Source organism: Pelodiscus sinensis, chromosome 6 (genome assembly GCF_049634645.1).
Source record: "Pelodiscus sinensis isolate JC-2024 chromosome 6, ASM4963464v1, whole genome shotgun sequence".
Taxonomy (NCBI): Eukaryota; Metazoa; Chordata; order Testudines; family Trionychidae; genus Pelodiscus; species Pelodiscus sinensis.
In genome coordinates, this window is record NC_134716.1 from 23,221,927 (window position 1) to 23,244,527 (window position 22,601).

General features: G+C 36.3%; 1 protein-coding gene across 12 annotated transcripts in view; it reads left to right on the plus strand.

The window, feature by feature from the left end:
- The window catches only part of NFIB (nuclear factor I B), a 245,222-nt gene that overhangs the window by 214,452 nt on the left and 8,169 nt on the right, over nt 1-22,601 (plus strand). For 6 of the 12 annotated variants that reach the window (XM_075931560.1, XM_075931559.1, XM_075931562.1 and 3 more), the window contains 2 exons: nt 2,077-2,159; nt 11,125-11,213. The exons of 2 other annotated variants lie outside the window; for them this stretch is intronic. In XM_075931560.1, coding sequence (XP_075787675.1) covers nt 2,077-2,159; nt 11,125-11,213 — 172 coding nt within the window. The remainder of the gene's footprint in view (nt 1-2,076; nt 2,160-11,124; nt 11,214-22,601) is intronic. 4 more of the 12 variants (XM_075931566.1, XM_075931568.1, XM_075931563.1 and 1 more) reach the window with 2 other exon arrangements.

Genomic DNA, 22,601 nt, shown 5'->3' on the forward strand with positions numbered 1-22,601 from the left:
TGCTATTTCTGATATAATCAGTGGCAGACAATAAGTTAATACTGTAGCCATTTACCTCAGGGTGGGAGAGGAACCTCCATCCAAATTTGGTTTGGATTATTGGTAGTTTCATCCTAGTTCTTGTTTATCAAAATCATACAATGTGGCACTATTGTCTTATCTGTGCTCAAGAGAGACCATGGCCTGGAATGGCAGGGAGATCAAATATGATATCAGAGTTGCAGGAAGAAACTTGCACTCTACCTGCCTGCATTATGGCCTACTCAAGGAGTTTTTTTTAGAAGGAAACCAACCTTGTTTGTGCATTAATATTTATACAGGCAATTAAGGGTGAAGCCTGGGATTTTCAAAAGAGCCTAAACAAATTAGTACTCCATTTTTCTGAATTTCAGTGGAACTTGAGCACCTACATCTTTTATAGGTACTTTGATATGAGACATCTTTCTGCATGCAGAACATCTCTATCACTAGTGCATGTACATGAAAAGTCTTTGAGTGCACATTCCATTATAGTGTGCAAATTGTATTTACAAGTGGTAGCACAGAACATTACATGCACAAATGAAAATTTTCCAGTAACCAGAAAACAAAAGAAACAAAAATTGAAGGCAGGTATCCTGCTGTTGGAAATACATAAAGCTGACACTGATCTTGAGAATTTGGTCCTATATTGCAAATTTATTTTTAATAGGCAATCAATTATAAAAAGACAAAATGTTGTATTTGGACAATAATTTGCTGCAGATACTGCTTAACATAATGTAAGTGCTGTCATTGTTGCTGCTTAGTCAGTTTCAATCTATTTGGCATATTAAAGCAATTGATTAACACTGACTTTATTCTGAAATGCAAGAAATGAATTGTTCAGAACTAGACAGAAAACAGACGTAGATAACATTTCTGAAAAAGAACTCTAGCTCTGGAACCATGATTTATTTCTAATATCTGAACCATTTTTATAGCAATCTCTTAGTGAAAGGTGTTTGCTATTAAAAAGCCATGATAAAAATCCTCAGAAATTCAGAAAGATTTTGTTTTTCCTGTATAATTTTAACATCAAACAGCCAATTATCTAAAAACTTGTACCCAACTTCCTCTTTCCATTCTGAGTCTTCATATCCATTCCATTTTGGCAGCTCTGCTTTGACCACCAGCAAAGGTGCCAGTAGAAATGATGATTGTTGCAGTCTGGTCCTCTGCACAAAATGAAGTAGAGTGAGATCACATAAGTCACTAAGCACCATGAGAGGGTAATGACTTTTAGTCACAATTGATCGGTTCCATTTCTCTTTACCAATCTCTCGAGCCACCTGGATTCCTCTACCTATTTTTCTGGTTCTGCACCACAAAAGACAGAAATTTTACTGAAATCGCCTCCAAGTGAAAGCCATTTTATGGAGTTTAAAATACCTTGAATGTTGAATATTATGCTGCTCTGCAAAAGTTAACACCCTTCTCTGGTTAGTGCCGATCACATTGTATTCTTCTTTCACAGAACTGTAAAGATTAATTTCATGCCACATAAGCAAATCAAGCTTTAGGTCTCAATTTTAAATAACTAACCACTTTTAATGTATAAATGTTGTGATCAGCATTCACAAATAGAAGAATTAATATAAATTAATAGGTCTCCTCTCACTCATACCAATGTAACTCCTTTGATTTCATTTGGATGTTTATATTATTATAACTGATATGTATTGGTATAATATAACGAATATAAATTGGAGGTCCAGAAGTTAGGCTCATAACACTTTAAAATGTAGTGCTTCCTTTAACTTGTCGTAAAATTCTGCAAGCAGAGGAATTATTATTCTAACTAGAAGCCTAATTCTGACCTCAGATTCACACATGCAGCTTCCATTGAAGTGAATGGGAATTGAACATGCTGTGCAACTAAGGGCTGAATTTGTCCCAGTGTTTCTTTTGCGTTACCGATAAAAGAAATCCACAGACACTTCCTATACATTGCAAATCATAACTCTGGATCTCTCATATCTGTAATGTACATGCACAGTATAATAGTAATGACAGGTCGCTATTTTTTATCAATGTGTTTTGTTCTTCCTTAATCAGCCTACACAGCCTCAGGCACATCCCAAGCCAATCGATATGTGGGACTAAGCCCAAGAGACCCATCCTTCCTACACCAGCAACAGGTGGGCAAGTTTCACATAGGGGTAATGATACAGACAAGCTTTTGCAATATACCTTTCTAAATGCTGCCACTGACATCTTGGATTAGAATGGGATCCTAATGGTTTCAATAAGTCATGTGAAGACTAGAAATGCTAAAGACAAAAACCCCTTTAAAAACATCAGTATAGCAAATGCTTTTGTTTCTTAGATTTGTGCCACCTTAAGGAACTTTTTATAATGCCCCTTTAAATTACTTTCTTTTTGAAGAACTTAAAAGTAGATTTCATAAAAGGATATTAAGACTATGCCTGTGTAAAGTGTGCAAGAGACAAAATCAAGAATTCATTTCAAAACCAATCAAAATTAACAAAGATTAAACAGTATAAATTATGATTCTCAAGCGATTTCATATTTTCCAGATGTTTAAGCCTACATTTCTGCATTTTAGTTCCAGAAGATGTTATAAAGCCAAACTTTCAATGTCACACATCATCATTCCTAGTTTAAAAGGTTTAAATTGGTTTGCTGATTTCACTTGTGATAAAAAACACATTTTTGTTCTAGTTTCCTACATCATTTATGTTTCAAGTAGCATTTTAAATTTCACATCTCATTAATGCTGTAAATTTAATGCAAATGAAGTGTTTACCCAAACTGTGAAAATATACAGCCGAGATTAATGGTGGCTTATATACAAATTAGCTGCACTCAATAGCAGGGACATGCAAATACAAAAATCCCACATTGCTAGTAACAGTGTACACAAATTCAGACACTTTAGAATGTAAATATATTTATGAGGTATATATATGCTACTCCCAGATCCTGACAGTAGAAGAGTTTGAAATTCACACCACGTAAAATGTTTTTCAAGTTAAAAATTGAATATGGAAGAAAGAAAAGGTGTGCGAAGTAGTTCCTATTATTTATAATACTGTTTTTTTTCTCAGGATTGGGTTCTTATCGACAGTTGATACTCATGACTGTTTTATTTTAACTTACATGCTCTGAGTTTGTTGTGACATAGCTATACTGCTGCATATGAACCTCCCCCATTCCAAGGCCAAAGTGGCAGTATGTATATATTAAAGATCACCACATGAAGAGTTCAGAGAAAATCATATAGATGATAGTTTATTCAAGATAATTGATGTTTTGCCATCTTTGTTAACCAGTGAGTCCCAACTGAAAACATTTGTAAACAATTACGAAAATACCACATAACAGTTGTTTTTTGCCAACTGTTGGCTTATCACTAAATTTTCTGGTATTTTTCTTTATTCACATCTCTAGGATTGCTATAGTAAAAAATGTGTCATAATTTCTATAATATGGCTCTATTTGACAAATGTACAGTATGTGTTCATTGTATTTTTAAACATATTCAAGATTTATAGGGTTAAAACCTATTTTTAAAAAACATTTGCACACATTTTCTGAAATACTGTGGCTGTGAAATTTTAAATGCTATGTTATACTACGTCTCTGACATCCAGTTATTGTTGGGATTTGCAAAACAAATTTAAATATATTTTATTTTAATTTATTGAGTCTCTGTTTTTCTATATTCTATTTAATACTTTTTGTTCTCGAGAACATTCAAAAGTTATAGAAATTGTTTCAAATCCCTAGAAAGTACTTACAGCCAGCTTAATTTTCTTGTATCCTGTATATTTTTTTGTCTTTATAATATATTTTAAGAATGAATTTGGATAATTTCAGCAGTCTCATTAAACCTGTAACCAAAAGGTTCAGGAAAAAAGTAAGCTTACACATTTTGTGCATGCACATTTACACATTAGTTTCAAACCTGGAAAATATGTTGTGATTCAAATCCACTGTGTAAATTGAATATTCTAAAGTAGAGAGTTGTATAATGTCAATATTTGTTGTTTATTTAAAGTATCAGTTTTTTACATCCATATAGTAGCATCCCTATAGCAATATATATCTGCCATGTATTCTGCATTTGATTTTTAAATTACATATGATTGTATATACATGTGTGCGTGCTTACATATATGTAATATTAGGCAATATTTGATACTGTTGCATGCACTGAACTTTAATCATAAAATAAGCTTTTTAGCCCTAGATAAATAGTAATTCAGTGTGTGTATGTGTGTGTGTGTGTGTGTGTGTGTGTGTGTGTATGTGTATATATATATATATATATATATATATATATATATATATATATATATATATATATATATATATATGTAAAGTACAGTATACATAAAATAATTTAGAATTAACTAGTTGTTACCTTCATCATCCTAAATCCTAAAAAGCTCTCAGAGATGACAGTGCCACACATGTTTATTATCCAGAAAAGAAACCCACCAGAAATTGTCTAAATGACTTCAGTAGATAAAGGTTATCCTTTGGTAAGGCAGAAATGAGATTGATTTACTACATCCTTTCATTACTTTACAACAATTTAAAAGAGCACTTTTCTTGTGGCAGGTTCTGAATACATTTAGTTTAAAGCAGCCCATGATGAATGAAAAGGAAAATCAAGGGGTACATGAAATAAAGGCAATCAATCATTTTATATTAGCTGAGAGAAATTCTAAAGCAGAAAGCCAGTGGTTTTAGTTCCAGAAAGATCTTTTAAACATTCACTGTACCCTTTAATACACATTGACCTCTTAAGAATAAATATTGTCACAGGTAGGTTCTTTTACTTTGTTGGAGGGGCTTTATAGAGATTTATTCTTTCAGGTTATGGGAAGTATTGATGTATATTATTGAGAGTTTTTTGTTGTTGTTTAAAAAGAACCATAATGTAGCCTCTATAAATTATAGCAACAACCATAAATTTAAGCTGTATGTTATTTTGTGAATCTCTCTTATAAATAGACTTTTTAACAAAATAAAATGACAGTTCTTTTAAACTTCCAGTAAAATAATTTATGCACAAAATTGCTGGAATACTTACATTTATGGTGGGAAGCATTGAATATAATTTGGAAATATTGTGTGTGTGTGTCTGTGTGTGTGTAGCACCTTTGGGAGCAATGCATTTGCATTTACAGATCTGAATAGTGAGAAGAATATGCTATTACACATGTTACTTAGCATGCTACATTGATAATTAGAAAGGCAAGTTATGATGAAGCGTTATAAATCTATGCAGTATACATTTGTTGTGATCATTGGTTGGTGCTGGTTCTAATTGTCTTGAACGGCCAGGTATTTCATAATTGAAAATCAACAATAACACAACAAATTTCTCATGTTAACTGCATCTAGAAAGTCATCTACATAAGCAGTTCTTCATCAGAAATATGCTTATAAAGCATCTTATTGCTTTGTTGTAAAAAGTAGTCCATCCCCAAGCCCCCTAAATTGGCTATTATAAATTGTTAATAGCTACTTGATTAGAACATAAAAGTTTTCCTTAATTCATTAATCAATATGCAAAAGTTGTTAACTGTTAGTAATGGACTCATGTTTCTGGGGATGTTGCTTAATCTAAAGTCTCCTATTTAATCATTGTTCAAATGTTACCTTATAGTTAGAATTTTAGTAAGGTCTTTATTCTTAACTTTGTTGTGGGAAGTTGGTGGAGTGACTTCATGAACAGATGAATTCTGCATTGGCACACTGCAATCTCTGTGCTAAGAAATGTGTTGATTGAAATAGGAGTTTTGCATAAAAGGAAGATTGGATAATCTTCACAGCAGTATTGCATTATGTCTCCCCCCCCCCCCTCTAGTTCATATACACATTGCTTATATTTGAATTGTAGCAGACACTAGAGTTTCATGGTTTCCAAGTCTAGACTCACAGAAAAAGTGAAAAATTAGCTGTGGAACAAGCTGAAGTCCTCTGAGTTCTGTGGAGTTGTGCCAAAGTTTGATTTGAATCCTTGTTCTTGGGAGTCTACAGTCATAACACAGCACTCATTAGTAAAAGAGTTCAGTTTCAAAACTCCATGTTAATGGACAACAGGGCAGACGTCTGATGGATGGACAGATGGCGTCCTGCCTTCTTTCCAGCTCGCACAGTGTCTGCTCTGGATTCCTGGATAGAAGGATGGAGGTATTTCCTTGGTCTCATTCAGTTTTTATCACTGAATTCACAAAATACAATAGGAACAATAGGATTCTTAGTATCTGATCAAAATTACTTCAGGATCTAAAGTTTTTATGCTGCCAAAAACACCAGGATTTTACCTATTTAAAAGAAGAAAATATTTCTCTCTTGTGTTAATTGCACGTAAAATGTAATGGCTTCCCAATTAGTACGCTTCTTATTAAAAGTAAATAAATAAGTCACTAGGCCTGCTCTTGATGTTTCCATGCATAATTATTTAACTTTTAAAACACTTTTGAGTTTTTAGAAAGAGTAAATGGGAGATTATTTTCATTCTTTCATTAAGAAAACATGCAGGCAAGCACAAATGTCTTTAGTGAGAAAGTTATCATCCTGTGATACTATTAAACTTTAAAACTTTACTTTATAATGTATGTTAACTAATCTTGGGGCTAATAACTGAGCTGCTAAATTCCTCAGATCCTTACTGTACTTAATATAACAGCATGGATTTCACTAGAGTTTTGACTCTAAGGGTGTGGTATCCATTATGCATGATTTTCACACAGCTTTGACATTTATTAAGAGGTCATGATACCATTCTATAATAAGAAATACTTTAGACATCTTAAATGTATTTTCATACTAGAAAACTGTTAGCAGCATTTTGTTCCTATTTAATTGTTTCCTCTCCACAAGATTACTCTTTTCAAGGAATTTCTGCAGTAGAAAGTTGTTCTTTCCATATACATCCTTTTAGTTCTTGAGTTATGCTGCTCAGAATGGAAGGCCCTTCATACCATGTGTTACTGAAAATGTAAACTGAAATGACCACTGAAAACAGGGTCTGTTTTAAAAATGTTTTGGATGCACATCACTTTTGCTTCAGGCAAAAGACTGAAAGAAGAACACAAGTGGACCCTTAAACAGAGCTTCTCAGTAAAGTCAGGAAACAGGTTATCAACACTTAGGCTGTTCTTATTGTCTCTCTTATCATAATTGACAGTTTGACGTAAAACTTGATCACATGACTGCCAAAGAGGTATGTAAATGGATAAGAGGTCATCTTTCACATATGCTTGCTGGAAAGGAAACACATTTAAAGGAAGTTTCAGTCAAAACAATGACGGTATGCAAATGTTTAGCTTTATGGGCTTTTCTCAGATAACAAAAATCATAGCAGTCTCCTACCACTCACTCAGTTTTTCAGATGCATGTTTATCTTTACTGATGATCAAAGGGGCATGAGATCAGAATTAATATTAGGTAATAATTTTATTGAAATATGACAATATAAAGCCTGTTTAAATATTACCCCCTAAAATTATTTAAAGGATTGAGTAGTGGGATTGCAACTCTAATGTAAATGTATTGTAAATGTCCTTGTCATATGTGATTCTGTGAGAGAGGAATTTAAAACATTTGATTGCGTGTCACACCATTCTGCATAAGAAACATTGTAGAGGGGAAAGCTATGTACAGATGTTCTAGAAAGCTTCTAAAAAGTTTGTTTGGGACAACTTCTTGAATCCCTTTGCTTGGGTCCCTTTGCTTAAATGCCAAGGTGCCATGGTTACCAAAAGTCTAGGGGGGGAAAAGGCAAACTAGTGGGACCTTTGGCTCTGGCTCAGGTTGCTTAGTGCCACTTCAGTGACATAAAGTGGCAGGAGAACTGTTGTAAAAGAAGAGCCAGATCTTCTTCTGGACCAAGGGAAATCCTTGGGTGGCATACAGTCTGTTTTGTGCCACTCGCTCCTTCATTCTCTTTATAGAAGGCCTTTCAATTTGATGTTCCAGGATGAAGGTGAAGTACGTTGTACTCTGATCCGTAGGTGGCATAACGGCATATGCAACTTGCATAATTTTAGTGCAGGCCCTAGGTGCTTATAAATTATATTGAGGCTTTTTGGCCTTTGACTGGATCCATAATGACCTAAAATAACACAGAAAAATCTTAATATTAAAACTCCAGTGTCCAAATCTAGAAGCAAGTGTTATGTATCCCATTACAGAGCTGGAAATCTCCTGTTTTCACTGGTATGAAGTTCCCAGGTGAGAGTGTGGGAAGCATAGACCTCTCAGCCCTCGGTAATCAAGGGCACATCTGCAGTAGGAAATTATTTTGAAATCACTGAATTAGAAATAATAACTCCTGAAATAACTATTTTGAAATAAACTTGTTCCCCGAGGAAAGTAGGAGCACAGATTTCGAAATAACCAGCCCATTACTTTGAAATAACAGGTGTGGTAGTGTGGACACTCCACTTATTATTTAAAAATAAGGGGGATTATTTTGAAATAATTCTCTAGTGTAGACCTGGGCTAATAGAACTATGAAACCCCTCTGGGCTTGCAAAGGTGACCTGAGTGTGCAACTTCACTGCTGTCTCCACATTGTCTGCTCCATTGAAATCTTCCTCCCCGAACTGAGGTTTTTAGGCACTCTTTTATTAATCCACGCCATGAGTAAAGATGCCAAACCATTTCTACCCCAGCAGTGGCACAAGATATCAGATTTTAAAGTGATATTGCTATGGCTATTGTTGGCCCAGAACTAAATCTTAGGCATACGGGGGAAATTCTACATGAAGAGTTGGGAAGAGGAAGCATTTCCCTGGTAGGTTAATTTTGAAAACAAAATGGTGGCTGCTTGAAACTGCTCAGAAGTTTGGAACAGTAAACATAAGCCACAGGGAAGTGGTTTAGAAGACAGCTGCTGAATTTTTAGGCTCTTAGAAGATTAATCATATGCTCCTCTAATTTAGCATGTTTATATATCTGGTGGGGCAGATGAATGGTACTATCCCAATTTACACTGTCTGAGGATCTGGCCATGTATGCATCTGTATATCTGTGTGTATGTATGCATGTCCAGTATATTTATATGTATATATATTATACATAAACCATAGTTACAATTATATGGATGTATGTGCATAATAAATAGAGTGTGTCATTAACATTTATGAAATAGATTCAAAAAGCCCTTGAAGTTTGTACAATTACACATTCAGGATATCTATTGTATATACTAAAATCCATATGAGTACTTTAGGGTGAAAATTACTGTTTATGCATAGTATCTGATTTATTAAATTGTAATGTATCAGCCATTTATTGCTTTACTCAAATACCAAGAGCAGTTAGGTTATATTACAAAGTAATTGTTTGTCAGATTTTTTAATTAGATGAGAACATAAAATCATTCAGTAGCAATAAGATCTGGTTTTGGCATTTCTATGGCTTATAACTAGTGGGGGTTTTGTTTGGTTGGTTTGGTCTAAATTTTGTAAAAAGGGAAAAAATGTTTCCATTTTTAAAACATTAGAAATCATGTTTCAACTGAAAGTGAATTTTATAACCAAGTCATAAGCCTTTAAAATATAGGCTTATAAAAAGAAAATGCTGACAGTGTGTTAAATATTGTAGCACAAATATAACCACTACACTTACTTGCTAGAGTATTTGAGGAGATATATTTTATTAGATTTCAAAATAAAAATACTGCTTATGAAACAGTTTCATATAGTGACTATGGTAAAATGCACACACCATACCTCTTCCTTTGAAATATTTAATATATTCTTTATAGTTAAACTCTAGGAAACTTTTTGGACTGAATGTTTCCTTTCCTTCTTAATTTAATGTAGTTTAGTCATGCTTATAATAGTCTTTAGAAGGTCTCTCAGAGTTCTTTAGCTAACAAACAAGAAACAAACCTTATGAAAACAGACTAACATTTCTATTTCTCAAATCTCAACTGCAGGAAACTTATGAGTGTAACAGTCAGACAGGGTCAAGACTGCAATATGGTCTTGTCTTTAACATATGTATTTATCAGGAAAGGGCTGTAGTTAATTGTGCTACTGTGTAAATCATTTCATTTAGTTTGTTTGCCATTGTCTGCAACTTTTAAAGGCACTTAAAATTTGCATGGAGAAAGAAAAATGCATTTTATGCAGTATATCTTAGAGTTCAAGTTATCTTTAATTCAAAGTATAGTATCATGTAAGATGAACAGTAATTTAATTATAGCGTGGATATGCAGAGGTTAAAAACTATGCTTTTTGTATGTTTTCGTCTCAAGCCACATAAGTTTACTTTCTTAAACATAAAAATAAGCAGTATATCTTTTCAATAAATCTGCTAGCACTGTAGGGCAGCTGTTAAACAAACAGAGCTGTATAGGGTTACATGAACAATCTGTGAAGGGCAGAACTGATGATTTGGGGATCTGGGAAGAATTTGTTTCAGCTTACATTTAGTGCATTCCTCACTATATTTAAATGTAATAAAGTATTTTAAATGCTATTATTTTGAGTCTGGAACAAGATTAGATTATTTTATCACCTCTTGCTAAGTAATACCACTTTCAGTAACACTAAATTAATAAACCTCTATTATGAAATACATCTACCCTTCTAAAACAGTAAGATAGAGACATAAAGTTTGTGTAATTTGGGGACTTTTTCTATAATTGCATGTCTTCTGTATTTTACCAAATGCATGCTTCCAGATATTGATTATATTTTAACTTTACCTAGTACAGATTACTTAGTACATTGCATATAAAACACAGCATTTTGATTTTCTTTCTTAAAATATTTCACTATTGAACATTAACATTTTCTTTTATTCCAGCTCAGTTTGTAATCTAATAATGGCTAATTGTTATGTGCTAAACACTAGTTATTCTTTTATGCTTTATTAATAGAAGAGCATATTAAAGTAGCATTTTATTAAAATAAAAACAAAAATAGGAATTTTATTTTTCAGCGTAATGGGGTTTATGTTCTTTTTGGGGGGTTGTTTGTTTTTAAGTTACTTTTGGGGAAAGTAAGGTTTGTGCCATGTACAGTACTAGCTTGCATGTATTCATTTAAATACTAAAAACTGTAGTACTGCTCGATCCATATCTGACTGCTAGGTTTCAATTGACAGCTGAGGATTTGTGACTGGACCATGAATCAAAACGGCAGGCATTTATACCCCAGTGCCAGTGAGGATACATTGGGAATTACTTGGCAAAGGTAACATTTTAATTATTTCCAATGCTACACTACATCTAAAAAAGTTACATTGAGCTTAGTATCTGTTTTTAGCTGGCCTTCAGGATATATGTCAAAATTTAACCAAAACATATATGTATAACATTTCTTTAATACACATTTACATTATCTTTAATTTAAATTGAACGGTTAGAATATACTTTAGTTAAGCATCTGGGATGCCAAATGTTTGCTGTCAAGTGCAAGGCATTTGTAATTTTAAAGGACTGCAGAATTTAGGACATATAGTTTAAAGAACTACAGTAACATACTTTGGGGCTTACAGAATAATATGCAAAAGATGGTGTGATTAAAACAATAGGTGACTAATATAGCAATATATGCAGGTACTATTTTGAGAATGAATAATCATATTATCCATAGAACCAATTATATCTATCAAGCTTGGGATGTTATAGATTTAGGTCACTAGCATTCTCACAAAGGTAAGATGTAAACCATGTCTTTTATACATTAAAATACAAAATAATTAGAATTATAGTTATTTTCTTTGCATGCTAAAGAAACATTAGCTATTGATACAGAATCAATTACATACATATACATATATGTAAAATATGTATAATTGGGTAGGATAGTAGTAGGTGTGTGTGTGTGTGTGTGTGTGTGTGTGTGTGTGTATATAAAAATAGATAATAATCAATTCCATTGTGGGATATCTCAGTCTTTCAGTTCTTTCAGATGCCCAATTCACTTTGACTTACCTCACTGGGGGGATTTTATATACATGCTGAAAAGCCCACAGATTTGGAGCCTAATAGACAAAGTAGTCTCTCCCCTACACTTATATCTCTTGGAGGCATGTGTATACAAATATGACAATGTATCATTGCTATCACTTTCCAAATAATTCATGTGCATATGTTTGTGAGCGTGTGTGGAAATATAAAATCTTGCTGTGCAATATGCTAGATGACATACCGTGTTTTCCGCTGATTGCTCAGTTTTTTAAGTATAAACTTGGAAATGTTTGATATTTGAATGGAAAGTTGGGTATTATATATGAATCCCAAATTTAAACTATTAAATCAGTATTGTTATAGCAATCTTACATAACAAATGATCTGCGACAGCTAAATTACTTGATTGCATGTATTTTCTGTACCTATTTCCTAATAATTTTGGAGTCTGGTGGGATTCTGAAATTATGTTGGAGCAGCAAGTGGCCAAAAGAATCATTTCTCACATCAGTACTCAGTTGCTACAACAAATGGGAAGTCGACTTAGTGGGTTCATCTCAGGTCCTCGAAGACAGTGATTCACATTATAAATCCCCATTGTATAGGTAGTTTTTATCCTTAGTTTTGTACTATCAAGAATGAATTCAAGTAAGCTATTGTAGCACAGAGTGTAACTTACTCTCCACACAGTCAAGAAGCTTATGAGCTAGTGATTGGGCCTTATCTTCAGGTGTTATAAATCAATGTAGTATTATTGCCTTCAGTGCAACTAGACAAGCCGAAGATTTGGCCCTGTGTATTGTGGACTTCAGTTGTCACGCTTACCACATGTGCTCCCTGGATGTAAATTGCTAAACAGGAAGACGGCAGGAGGGAGAAGACATGTAATCACAAATAGGTGGGGGTTATTTTTAAAATGTAGCCTTTTCGGATACATATAATCTTTTTAAACATCCGTGGAAAAGAAAACATGCAAGCATTAATGGGAGATACTATAACAAATAAACTAGGCAAATACAACTTAGATGGGGCTCCTATAAGGTGTGTGCATAACTGGCTGGATAACCATTCTCAGAGAATATTTATTAACAGTTCACAATCATGCTGGAAGAGCATAACAAGTGGGGTTCCACAGGGGTCTGTTCTGGGACTGGTTCTGTTCAATATCTTTATCAATGATTTAGATATTGGCCTAAGTTTTCAGATGATACCAAGGAGGGAGGGATTGCAACTGCTTTGGAGGATAGGGTCATAATTCAAAATGATCGGGACAAACTGGAGAAATGGTCTGAGGTAAACAGGATGAAGTTTAATAAGGACAAATGCAAAGTACTCTACTCAGGAAGGAGCAATTAGTTTCACATGTACAGAATGGGAAGCAACTTTCTAGGAAGGAGTACTGCACAACTGAATCTAGGGGTCATAGTGGACCACAAGCTAAATATGAGTCAACAGTGTGATGCTGTTGCAAAAAAAGCAAACATGATTCTGGGATGCATTAACAGGATTGTTGTGAGTAAGATACGAGAAGTCATTCTTCCACTCTACTTAGTGCTGATTAGGCCTCAATTGGAGTATTATGTCCAGTTCTCGGCACCATATTTCAAGAAAGATATGGAGAAATTGAAGAAGGTCCAGAGAAGAGCAACAAGAATGATTAAAGGTCTAGAGAACATGAGCTATGAGGGAACACTGAAAGAATTGGGCTTGTTTAGTTTGGAAAGGAGAAGACTGAGAGGGACATGATAGTGGTTTTCAAGTACCTAAAAGAGTGTTACAAGGAAGAGGGAGAAAAATTGTTCTCCTTGGCCTCTGAGGATATGACAAGAAGCAATGGGCTTTAATTGCAGCAAGGGAGGTTTAGGTTGGACAATTAGAAAAACTTCCTAACTGTCAGGGTGGTTAAACACTGGAATAAATTACTCAGGAAGGTTGTGGAATCTCCATCTGTGGAGAGATTTCAAAGCATCTATCAGGGATGGTGTAGACCAGTGTTTCTGAAAGTGCTCTGTGAAACCACTTTGAGAAACACATTAAGAAACCACTTTGAGAAACGCCCTGTTTTGTTTATTTACTGGTGCCGTGGCCACGGAGGCTCACGGCTTCCATTGGCTCCGTTTCACTCTTTGCAGCCAAGCAGAGCTGCGGGAATTGGTGGCCCAGCCCATGCCGCTTCCCGCGGCTCCTCTGGGCTGCAAAGAGTGAAACGGAGACAATGGGAGCCGTGAGGTTCCGTGGCCGCAGTGCCAATAAATAAACAAACCGGTGTGGCCAGTTAATGTGTTTCTCAAAGTGGTTTCACAGAACACTTTCAGAAACACAGGTCTAGACTGTGCTTGATCTTGCCATGAGGGCAGGGGACTGGACTTGATGATCTCTCAAGGTCCCTTCCAGATCTAGTGTTCTATGATTCTATGAAATGGGCAGTTTTCTTAAGTAAGCTTTTATATCATTACAAGAAAAAAATCTTAGGTCCTTTCTGAAGGTTTGGTAAAGCAGTATTTCATGCTTTAAACGAAAATAGAAAAGATTTCTTCCTCAGACTTGTTTGATCAGCATTTCCTCCATATCTGCAATACTCATTTGGATAATAGAGTGACTTTTATAAAAGCGGTTTGTGATTGTTTAAAGTTGCAACAACTAATGTTTTGTGATGCGCTGATTTTTGAGAAGTCTTTTTGAATATTTGTACTAATGGAGGTCAAAGAATTAGCAGTGCTTGAAAGTGAGGTTTTCTGTGTATGCATAGATCAGTTGATAGAAATGACCAAACTGAAAGTTTTCTCCATGCTTCACTATTGCGACCTTGCCCAACCCCAGCTTGGGGAGAGTCACCTTCTGTTATGGTCCCTATGCTTGTTCTTTGTGTGTACTTCATCTTATCTTTGGCTGCTAGTCATACCAAGCAGTGCTGAATGATCTATGGATTTTTAAACCAACTGCTATTTTTTTCTAGTAAAAGTATTTGTGAAGTAGTCTCTCTCTCTCTCTTTCTCTCTCTCTCTCTCTCTCTCTCTGTATTTATATATATATATAGTTCTCAAACATTAACTTCTAAAATCACTAGAGAAATACAACATGGGTTATACAAAACAAGAAACTTAGGTCATCGATGCACTTATTTAAAAAAAAGAATAATTCTGTGTGTGGATAGTTATATAAACTCAGATGTATACTTCAGTTGGTTAAAATAAACACATTGGTGTCAGTGAAGGAGAAATTTACATGATGAAACATCTGTTCCACATTCTCAACAATAAGCAAAACCAGGGTTTTAGTTTAATAATTGGAATACATTTTATTTTGTTCTTGGTACCATGAAAGCCTAGAATTGACAACATTTTCATTATCTGGTGACTGTGTATATAATGTATTTGCTTGTTCCACTAAACATTAGGACCTCGGTTCAGAAAATCATTTAAGCATATGCTTAAAATAAAGCACATAAGTAATCTAGTTTATATAATGCTTAAAATTAAGCATGTGCCTAAGTGCTTCACTGATTTAAGACCTTGTAGTTCATTCTTTTTGTTGTACGGATGAAGATAATATTTAGAACTTATGTAAACAAAGGTCATTCGGCTCTTTGCTAAGACAGTTGGAAATATTTGGAATCAAATTGCAAAATACAGTTCCAAGCACTTCACAGTAAACAAAAGATGTACATAAGTAAAACTTAAGCCATGTGTGTGGTGGAGAAGGATTCTGTGAAATATATAGGTTGAGTACTTGATCCAGTGCTGTTATTTACCCACATGGTAGTCACGTTGACTCCAGTATGATGAACAAAGGGATGTGGGATTGGGCCCTTGTATACTTACCAGTTTTGAATATTTCCCAAGAAGACTTTTTCAAATTGTAAACAAACTACTAGTGGTAAAATGTACATTTTATCACAGATATTGTTAAGTTTCCTATTTTTCTCAACTACTATAATTTATATTTAAAAAAAACGCAGCTGCTCTTAAGGGTTAACTCTTACTTTAACATTACATTTACGCTACCCAGGCAAATGCACTAGGCTAGCGTTTCCTGCCTTCAGTTTGTTATCTTGACACATAAGTACAGTACAACAGCTGGTTTGTTCCTGGAGCTCCTGAGGGGAGCTTTATTCTCAGAGTGCTGAATTTCCTTTTCAGCTTTAGCTGTAGGGGTGTTCAAAATGTTCAGTTTTTTAAGCAGCACTCTTTGCCCCTAGCGCTACTCTGGGGTTGTGATAATAATGCAGATAAGGCAATTGAATAGAATAATCTCCAGTTCGTAGGGCAGTGGGAGGGGAGGTGGAAATTGCTTAGATTGTTTTTCCAAACCATAGTACCTTGTGTCTGTTCAAATCTAGTGAACATACAAAATCATTAACAAGTGAATTATCGCTAAGTGTTTCTATAATGATCTGTTGCATTAAAAAATTAATACATAATTTCTGCAGCGCATATTTGTTTGGGATAAAAGTACAAACTTGTGAAAGAAGAAGTGAAAATCTTCTAGTGAGAAAAGTGTTCACAGCAGACAAATGCAAGGATTTCTGATCTTTATCCATTTAAATTGCTCTCTTAAAGTTTCACCCAACTCTGTGATAAAGAAAGATGTGCAGAACATTATGTTTCCTTTCCATCTCGGCAAACATCTTCAGAACACTTCCTAAGGAATTAATTGTATTCCAGCCAGACTTGCATGCTGCCATCCCACAGGAAATGGGTCAGCAATCCATTAAGATGCCATTAGATAATCTAATTTGGAACTTAATCTCTAAATTAACCATGCTCCATACTTGAAGCATACTTGAGAGAAAGAAAAAAAGTTTATGTTTGAATCGATAGGGGAGCCGAAGCGTGAAGAAGGCTGTTTGTTTTTTCTGTAGCTGTGGTCACGTCTCAAGCCGTCTGGTAACCAGGAGAAACCAGACATGATGTAATTCCAGATTGAACTTGAACTTCGGGGACTTAGAATGGGGGAACAATGGACCATAGGAATCAATAATGTCCATTTTCCACATGATTATGTTTGGAGCTTTAAGTTAACCTTTATGGGAGCATCAGCAAGAATCTGCAGTGCAACCAAAATGAGATGATCTAGAGGCAAGTTGTTGAGTAAAGAAAACAACTTTTCCAGTGATATTTTCTGAGTGGCACTGCAGATTCCAGCAGGATTAGGAAAGTTCCCGCTCTGCAGTAAATCGGTTGCCTGCTCTGAGCAGTCTTTGTTCACTTAGGTAGGACAAACTTAATCTTACGTTTCCTGTCAGATGATTTTTGGCAGCAGTTTTAGGGAAGGAGGAGCATGTTACAGAAAATTCCCAAGTGTAAACGGTACCATTAACTCCTTGGTGACTCTGGAATTTTATCTACTAGCCATTTTATCTCAAGTTGTTTCATTTTAAGCAATAAAACTGCACTTTTTCTTTGCTGCAAAGAAGATGTTCACTTGCATTTAGTGTGTTTGTTAAACAAAGCAATGCTAACTGTATTTACCAAAGTACTAACACATGGCATTTAATAAATTACTGGTTTGAATTATAAAGTAGGATGTGCAAGAAAAAAGTATAAAATTCTGTGATTCAGAATTTAAAAAAAATATATTTCTATTGAACATTTTTAAGAAGAGAATCGGTATCATGTTAAGAGTACAGGAATAACCAGTCTGGGTGCTGAAATGCAGTCTTTAGCCTTTTCTTTACTGCACTGCAAACTTTTATCGTTAAGTGGAATTTTCCTGTTTTCTTGTTAATTATTTGGCCTGATACTTTTGCTTGAAACTATAGAATCTTTTTATCTTAGAGGATTAGCTCTCATAAAAGAATCAAATCATCCTGTGCAAAACATTCATGTGTGTTTGTTGAAGGACTCTCTTAGATCTCCTTTCTTCCCTCTGCCCATCAGCCCTACTGCAGGGACACCCAAAACCCACGTATCTTTCTGTGTGCTAAGAAATCTGTGCCTCTGCACGGTCTCTGGGAACTTCCACTTTCTATAACTCAGCTTTCTGGCAGCTAGCTTTCCAGCTGGTTTCTGCCTTGGGCATCTCACCCTCTCTCAACTTAGTCAGGGTCCACCGCACAGATTGGATGTACACAAAAATCTGTCTGAACTAACTTTGCTGAGGACTTTCTCTGATGTTGATATGGCCCCCTTTCCCTATTTTTCACTCTAATCCACATTTAGAGGTCCATGGAGAGGGAACAGAATTCCACAGAAGCGGAACTCCCTCGCTTCTAATTCCCTTTGGCAAAGATCAGTAGAATTTTCATCTCCATCTGCTAGATTGGGAGGATGATTTCTGCTCAATTAAAGTTTAAAAAGCTTCCTAAGTTAAGCAGAGATATACTTAACATAGTATCTTTTAAATAAACACCCACTTCTGAGGCAGAATGTAGCAGATGTTCAACTCCACACTAACTCCACACACACACCAGTTTAGGACAGAAAGTACTATACTCATGAGAAACTCAAGGGGGAATTAATATAGGCAGAAATACCCAAATTTGAATTTAGCCAGGACACTGGAGTTAACACCATTACTCCTGAAAAGTGCCCGTGTGATCTTCATGTCCAAAACTCGCCACAAGTTTAACGTCATGTCTCAACTGAAAGAGAGCATTTTCAAGCAATACAGTGCCCTCTATTGCTAGAGACTTAACTTGATATTGGTGCAGATTGTTTAGCATAAGTAGTTAACACCTTATTTCAAGGGACCATTCAAGGAGCAGCTAACCATTAATAGCTTTCTAGATATGAATGGGGAAGAGTTAGTGGGCTATGGATAGGGTTCTACCAAATGTATGGTCCATTTGGTCAATTTCATGGTCAGATGATTTTAAAAATAGTAAATTTCATTATTTCAACTATTTAAATCTGAAATTTCACAGTCCTGACCTAGAAAGGAGGGGGTCGCAAAGTTAGTCGGGGTGGTGATTGTGGTACTGCTTCCCTTTCTTCTGCACTGCTGCTGCTGGTGGCCCTGTCTTCAGAGCTGGGTAGCTGGAGAACAGTGGCTGCTGGGCAGAGCCAGCTCCAATAGCAGCAGAGCAGAAGCAAGGATGGCATTGCATGGGCATTGCCACCCTTCCTTCTGCATGACTACCTGAAGGAGTCGGGCCCTCAGTCAGCAGCTGCCACTCTCCACCCACCCAGCTCTGTAGGCAGCGCAAAAGTAAGTGTGGTAATACCATAACCCCCTGTAAAATAAACTTGCCACTCCTTTTTGGGTCGGGAGCGCCACTTTGACAAATGCTGGTCTCCTCTGTGAAATTTGTATAGCACAGGGAAAAACCAAAACAGACCAGATTCTGCCAGGAGGATTTCCGAGTCTGTGACATTGTGGCCGTGAATTTGGTGGGGGCCCTAGTTATGGATTGTTGTAATAAAGTCTCTTTTCAGCTCATGACTTTTAGGGTCTGGCGATGTTATTAATTTAAGCTCCCGGGCTCATCTTTTGAAGGTATAGTGCAGGTTTCCTTTGAGGATGGGAACTGAGAGGTCAGCTATAGAGTGATCACTTTTAAACAGTGTTCACCCACAGGTGAGGGGGTATTTTTGTCTTTTTTCATTTTTCTTTTGTAGTTCATTAGAGAGCATAGCAATTGATTTCATCCACATGGTTGTTATTAAGGCAATTAGTTCCATGGCTGAGTTCAGCACTGTTCCTAGGGGGCATGGAGCCCTGGGCAACTCCTCCTCCCCACAGGCCCCACCGTCTGCCCTGCCTCTGATCTACCCTGTGTCCCTACCATGCCCCCATTGCACCTCTTGCTCAAAGCCCTCCCCCACCCCCCTTCCTCATGTGAGCCGGGGGATTACTGGGAGGCCAGGAACAGGGCAGCAGCAAGAGGTGTTCCTTTTCCCCCCCACTCACCATGGTGGCAAAAGCTGGAGCGACCTGGTAGCCTGCTGGGTCACTCCCTTTCCTGCATATTTTCTTATACTGGTTGAACCTCTCTAGTCAGGTCCCCAGGGTGCCAGACTGGTGCTGAACCAGAGAATTTGCCAGACCATGGGAGATCAATACGGTCTAGCAGCATTATCAACACTTCTGCTGCTTACTGGACTCTTAGGAGTACCGTAAATTAGAACTACAGAACCAGCACAGCACAGAGAGTCAGGACTGGCAGCTATAAACCAACTTTATGGGACTGCAGAAAACTTGGCCATACCCATGAAAAGTGGGCATCCGTCTAACTAAAATTCTTTCGGACCACGGATGTTGCTGGACCAGAGTGCCAGACTAGAAAGGTTCAACCTGTGCTTGAAACTGACCATTTCTAGGTGGTAGGACATGTCTGTCTGAGGAAAATCATGATATTCATGGGCAAGTGGTAAGGCACGGCTAGGGGAGGAAAGCCCCTCACCTCACCTCCAGCCCAGTCCCTTCTTCTGAACGCCCCCCCTCCCAGGAGGCAGGGCAGTGTGCCATGCACCTGGTCTCCCTCCCAACCACAGAGGACATGCTGCACCATGCAACCTGGCTCAGCCCAGCCTCTCCAGCCCCAGAGCACTGGGAGAGGAAGGAGGATGCTCCACGCAGCGCGTCCTGTCTAGCCCTGGGGAAGGAGGAGGGCAGAGGGTGTGTGTCATGGCCCCAGCCCTGCCTCTCCAGCCCCAGAGCACAGGGAAGGCAGGCACTGGGGGCAGCAACACTCTGCCCCAGAACTCCTAATGCAGGCGGAGTGTGGGCAGGGCTATTCCTGGCAGTTTGGGAAGGCAGATCCTCCCCCGGCTTCACCTACCAGACACCCATGATTATATTACATTGAATTCTCATAAGTATTGTTCTAGTTTTGCAAACTCTAGAAACCATTCACCTAAAAGTACCAGTACTTTGAAGCAGGGTAGATTGCTGAAAAAGACTGTAGGGGCTGTCTTCCATTGTGACGGGGAAGAGTGAGGAGGAACTAGCCACTACTCAGCAGTTCAGTTTAGATTTAAAATGTACAGACACCTAAATTGTGATTCTGTTCTCATCAAAGCACTTGAATACTATTGCACTGGCATGCTTTGCCTTCTGTTATTTTCACTCTTATCCAGAAGAGTGTGCATTAGATACTAGAAGAGCAACCTTATGTCTTATAATTGTTAAGTTAACCCACATACTGGTAGTAAGAGGCTTATAAAACTCAGATGGAATCTGCATAGTGTTAATGTATGAGATTTATTCTTCCCCAAGGATTCATAAACAGTATTGACAAATATATTGCACACTGCATTTGTGACATGGCCATAATGTAAGATGGGAGGTTTGAAAGGTTTAAATAAACATCTAAATTAAATTTGTTAGTCATAGTGCAACAACAGTCCTATTAGTCACTTACTGCAATTTATTTTTATTGAACATTTTCCAAAACAATAAAGATCTGTGTTTCCTCTCTATAAGTACTGGATAAGAAATTTGCTACAAACAGTAATTTGTTTTTTATCAGCATACACTGCTGTCTTTCATATACTGTAGTCATTAGGAGGTTTTCAACTTAAAAAAAAAAGTCAGATCAACTTCCAGCTGCTAAAATACACAGTGAAGTCTCCAAAAAGATAACCTGTAAGCAGTTTATTTGGACTTTTTGCAATGTAAATGATTTACCTTTCTAACCCCATGTTCAATCTGCCACATAAATTACATTCTTTTAGTTATGCTTCTGTTGTAAGTGGCTAAAGCCACAAATCCTGAGAAGTTTTTCTTTAGAATGTTTTTATTTATTTATTTATTGCCCTTTTCTATTACTACAGTTTCCCATGCATGGAGCCACATGAAATTATTTTGATTGTTTCACTAGCTGTCACCTCATAATGCATTTTGTAACATTGCTCACATTAAAATGGAATAATGAACAATTATGCATTGTTGAACAACAAATAGTGAAAGAAGACGAGAAGAGAGATGTTGAAACAATTAAGCCCCTTACATCAGATCTTGGTACCACAATCAGATCATGTTGGGCAAATCTTTCATGTATAAATGGATTAAAATCTTTGTGCCTTTTTTTAAGATTCATTGTGTGGCTATCTCCACTTTTTAATATCCAGGAGAATAAAAATTTTCTCTTAGGCAAACAATAATAAAGCACCAAGTTCATCAAAGCTCACAATTTTTTTTTGAGGAAATAGGAAATTTAAGATGATCATAAAGTTTTACTAGATTTGCAAGATCTAAAAACTCATGTCAAAAATAGCAACACCCGTGGGCAGATTTCTAGTGGGATTCGTGTTAGTGTTTAAGGATTTGTGCATTTTGAAAAACCTGTTGGGTGGTGGTATTTCTATAGACATTATTACATAAATCTCACTGTGACCATGATCCATATAATTTACTGAGGCCAACCCCTCCTGCTCCGATGAGAGTTTTACCATTGATTTAAAAAAGAGCAAGATTGTTAATGTAAGCCAAAATTTTTCAATTTACGTGTGTAAAATTAGGCATCTAAACACGTGTGGTCTGTTTTTCAGATGTGTAGAGGACACAAGCTCATATCATAGTCACAAATTTAGAAATAAAAGAAGTCCTATGGCTTTAGAAATGTTGGTGTTAGTTTCAGTTTTACACAAAAGTATACTTCCAAATGTACTAGGTTTAAAGAGACGAAGAAGAAAATATCTGATTAAAGGGCGAAAAAAGGTTCTTTTTTCCCTTTAGTTTTAATTATCTGAGGAACATGTTTCATGGACTTTTCAAAATAATTATA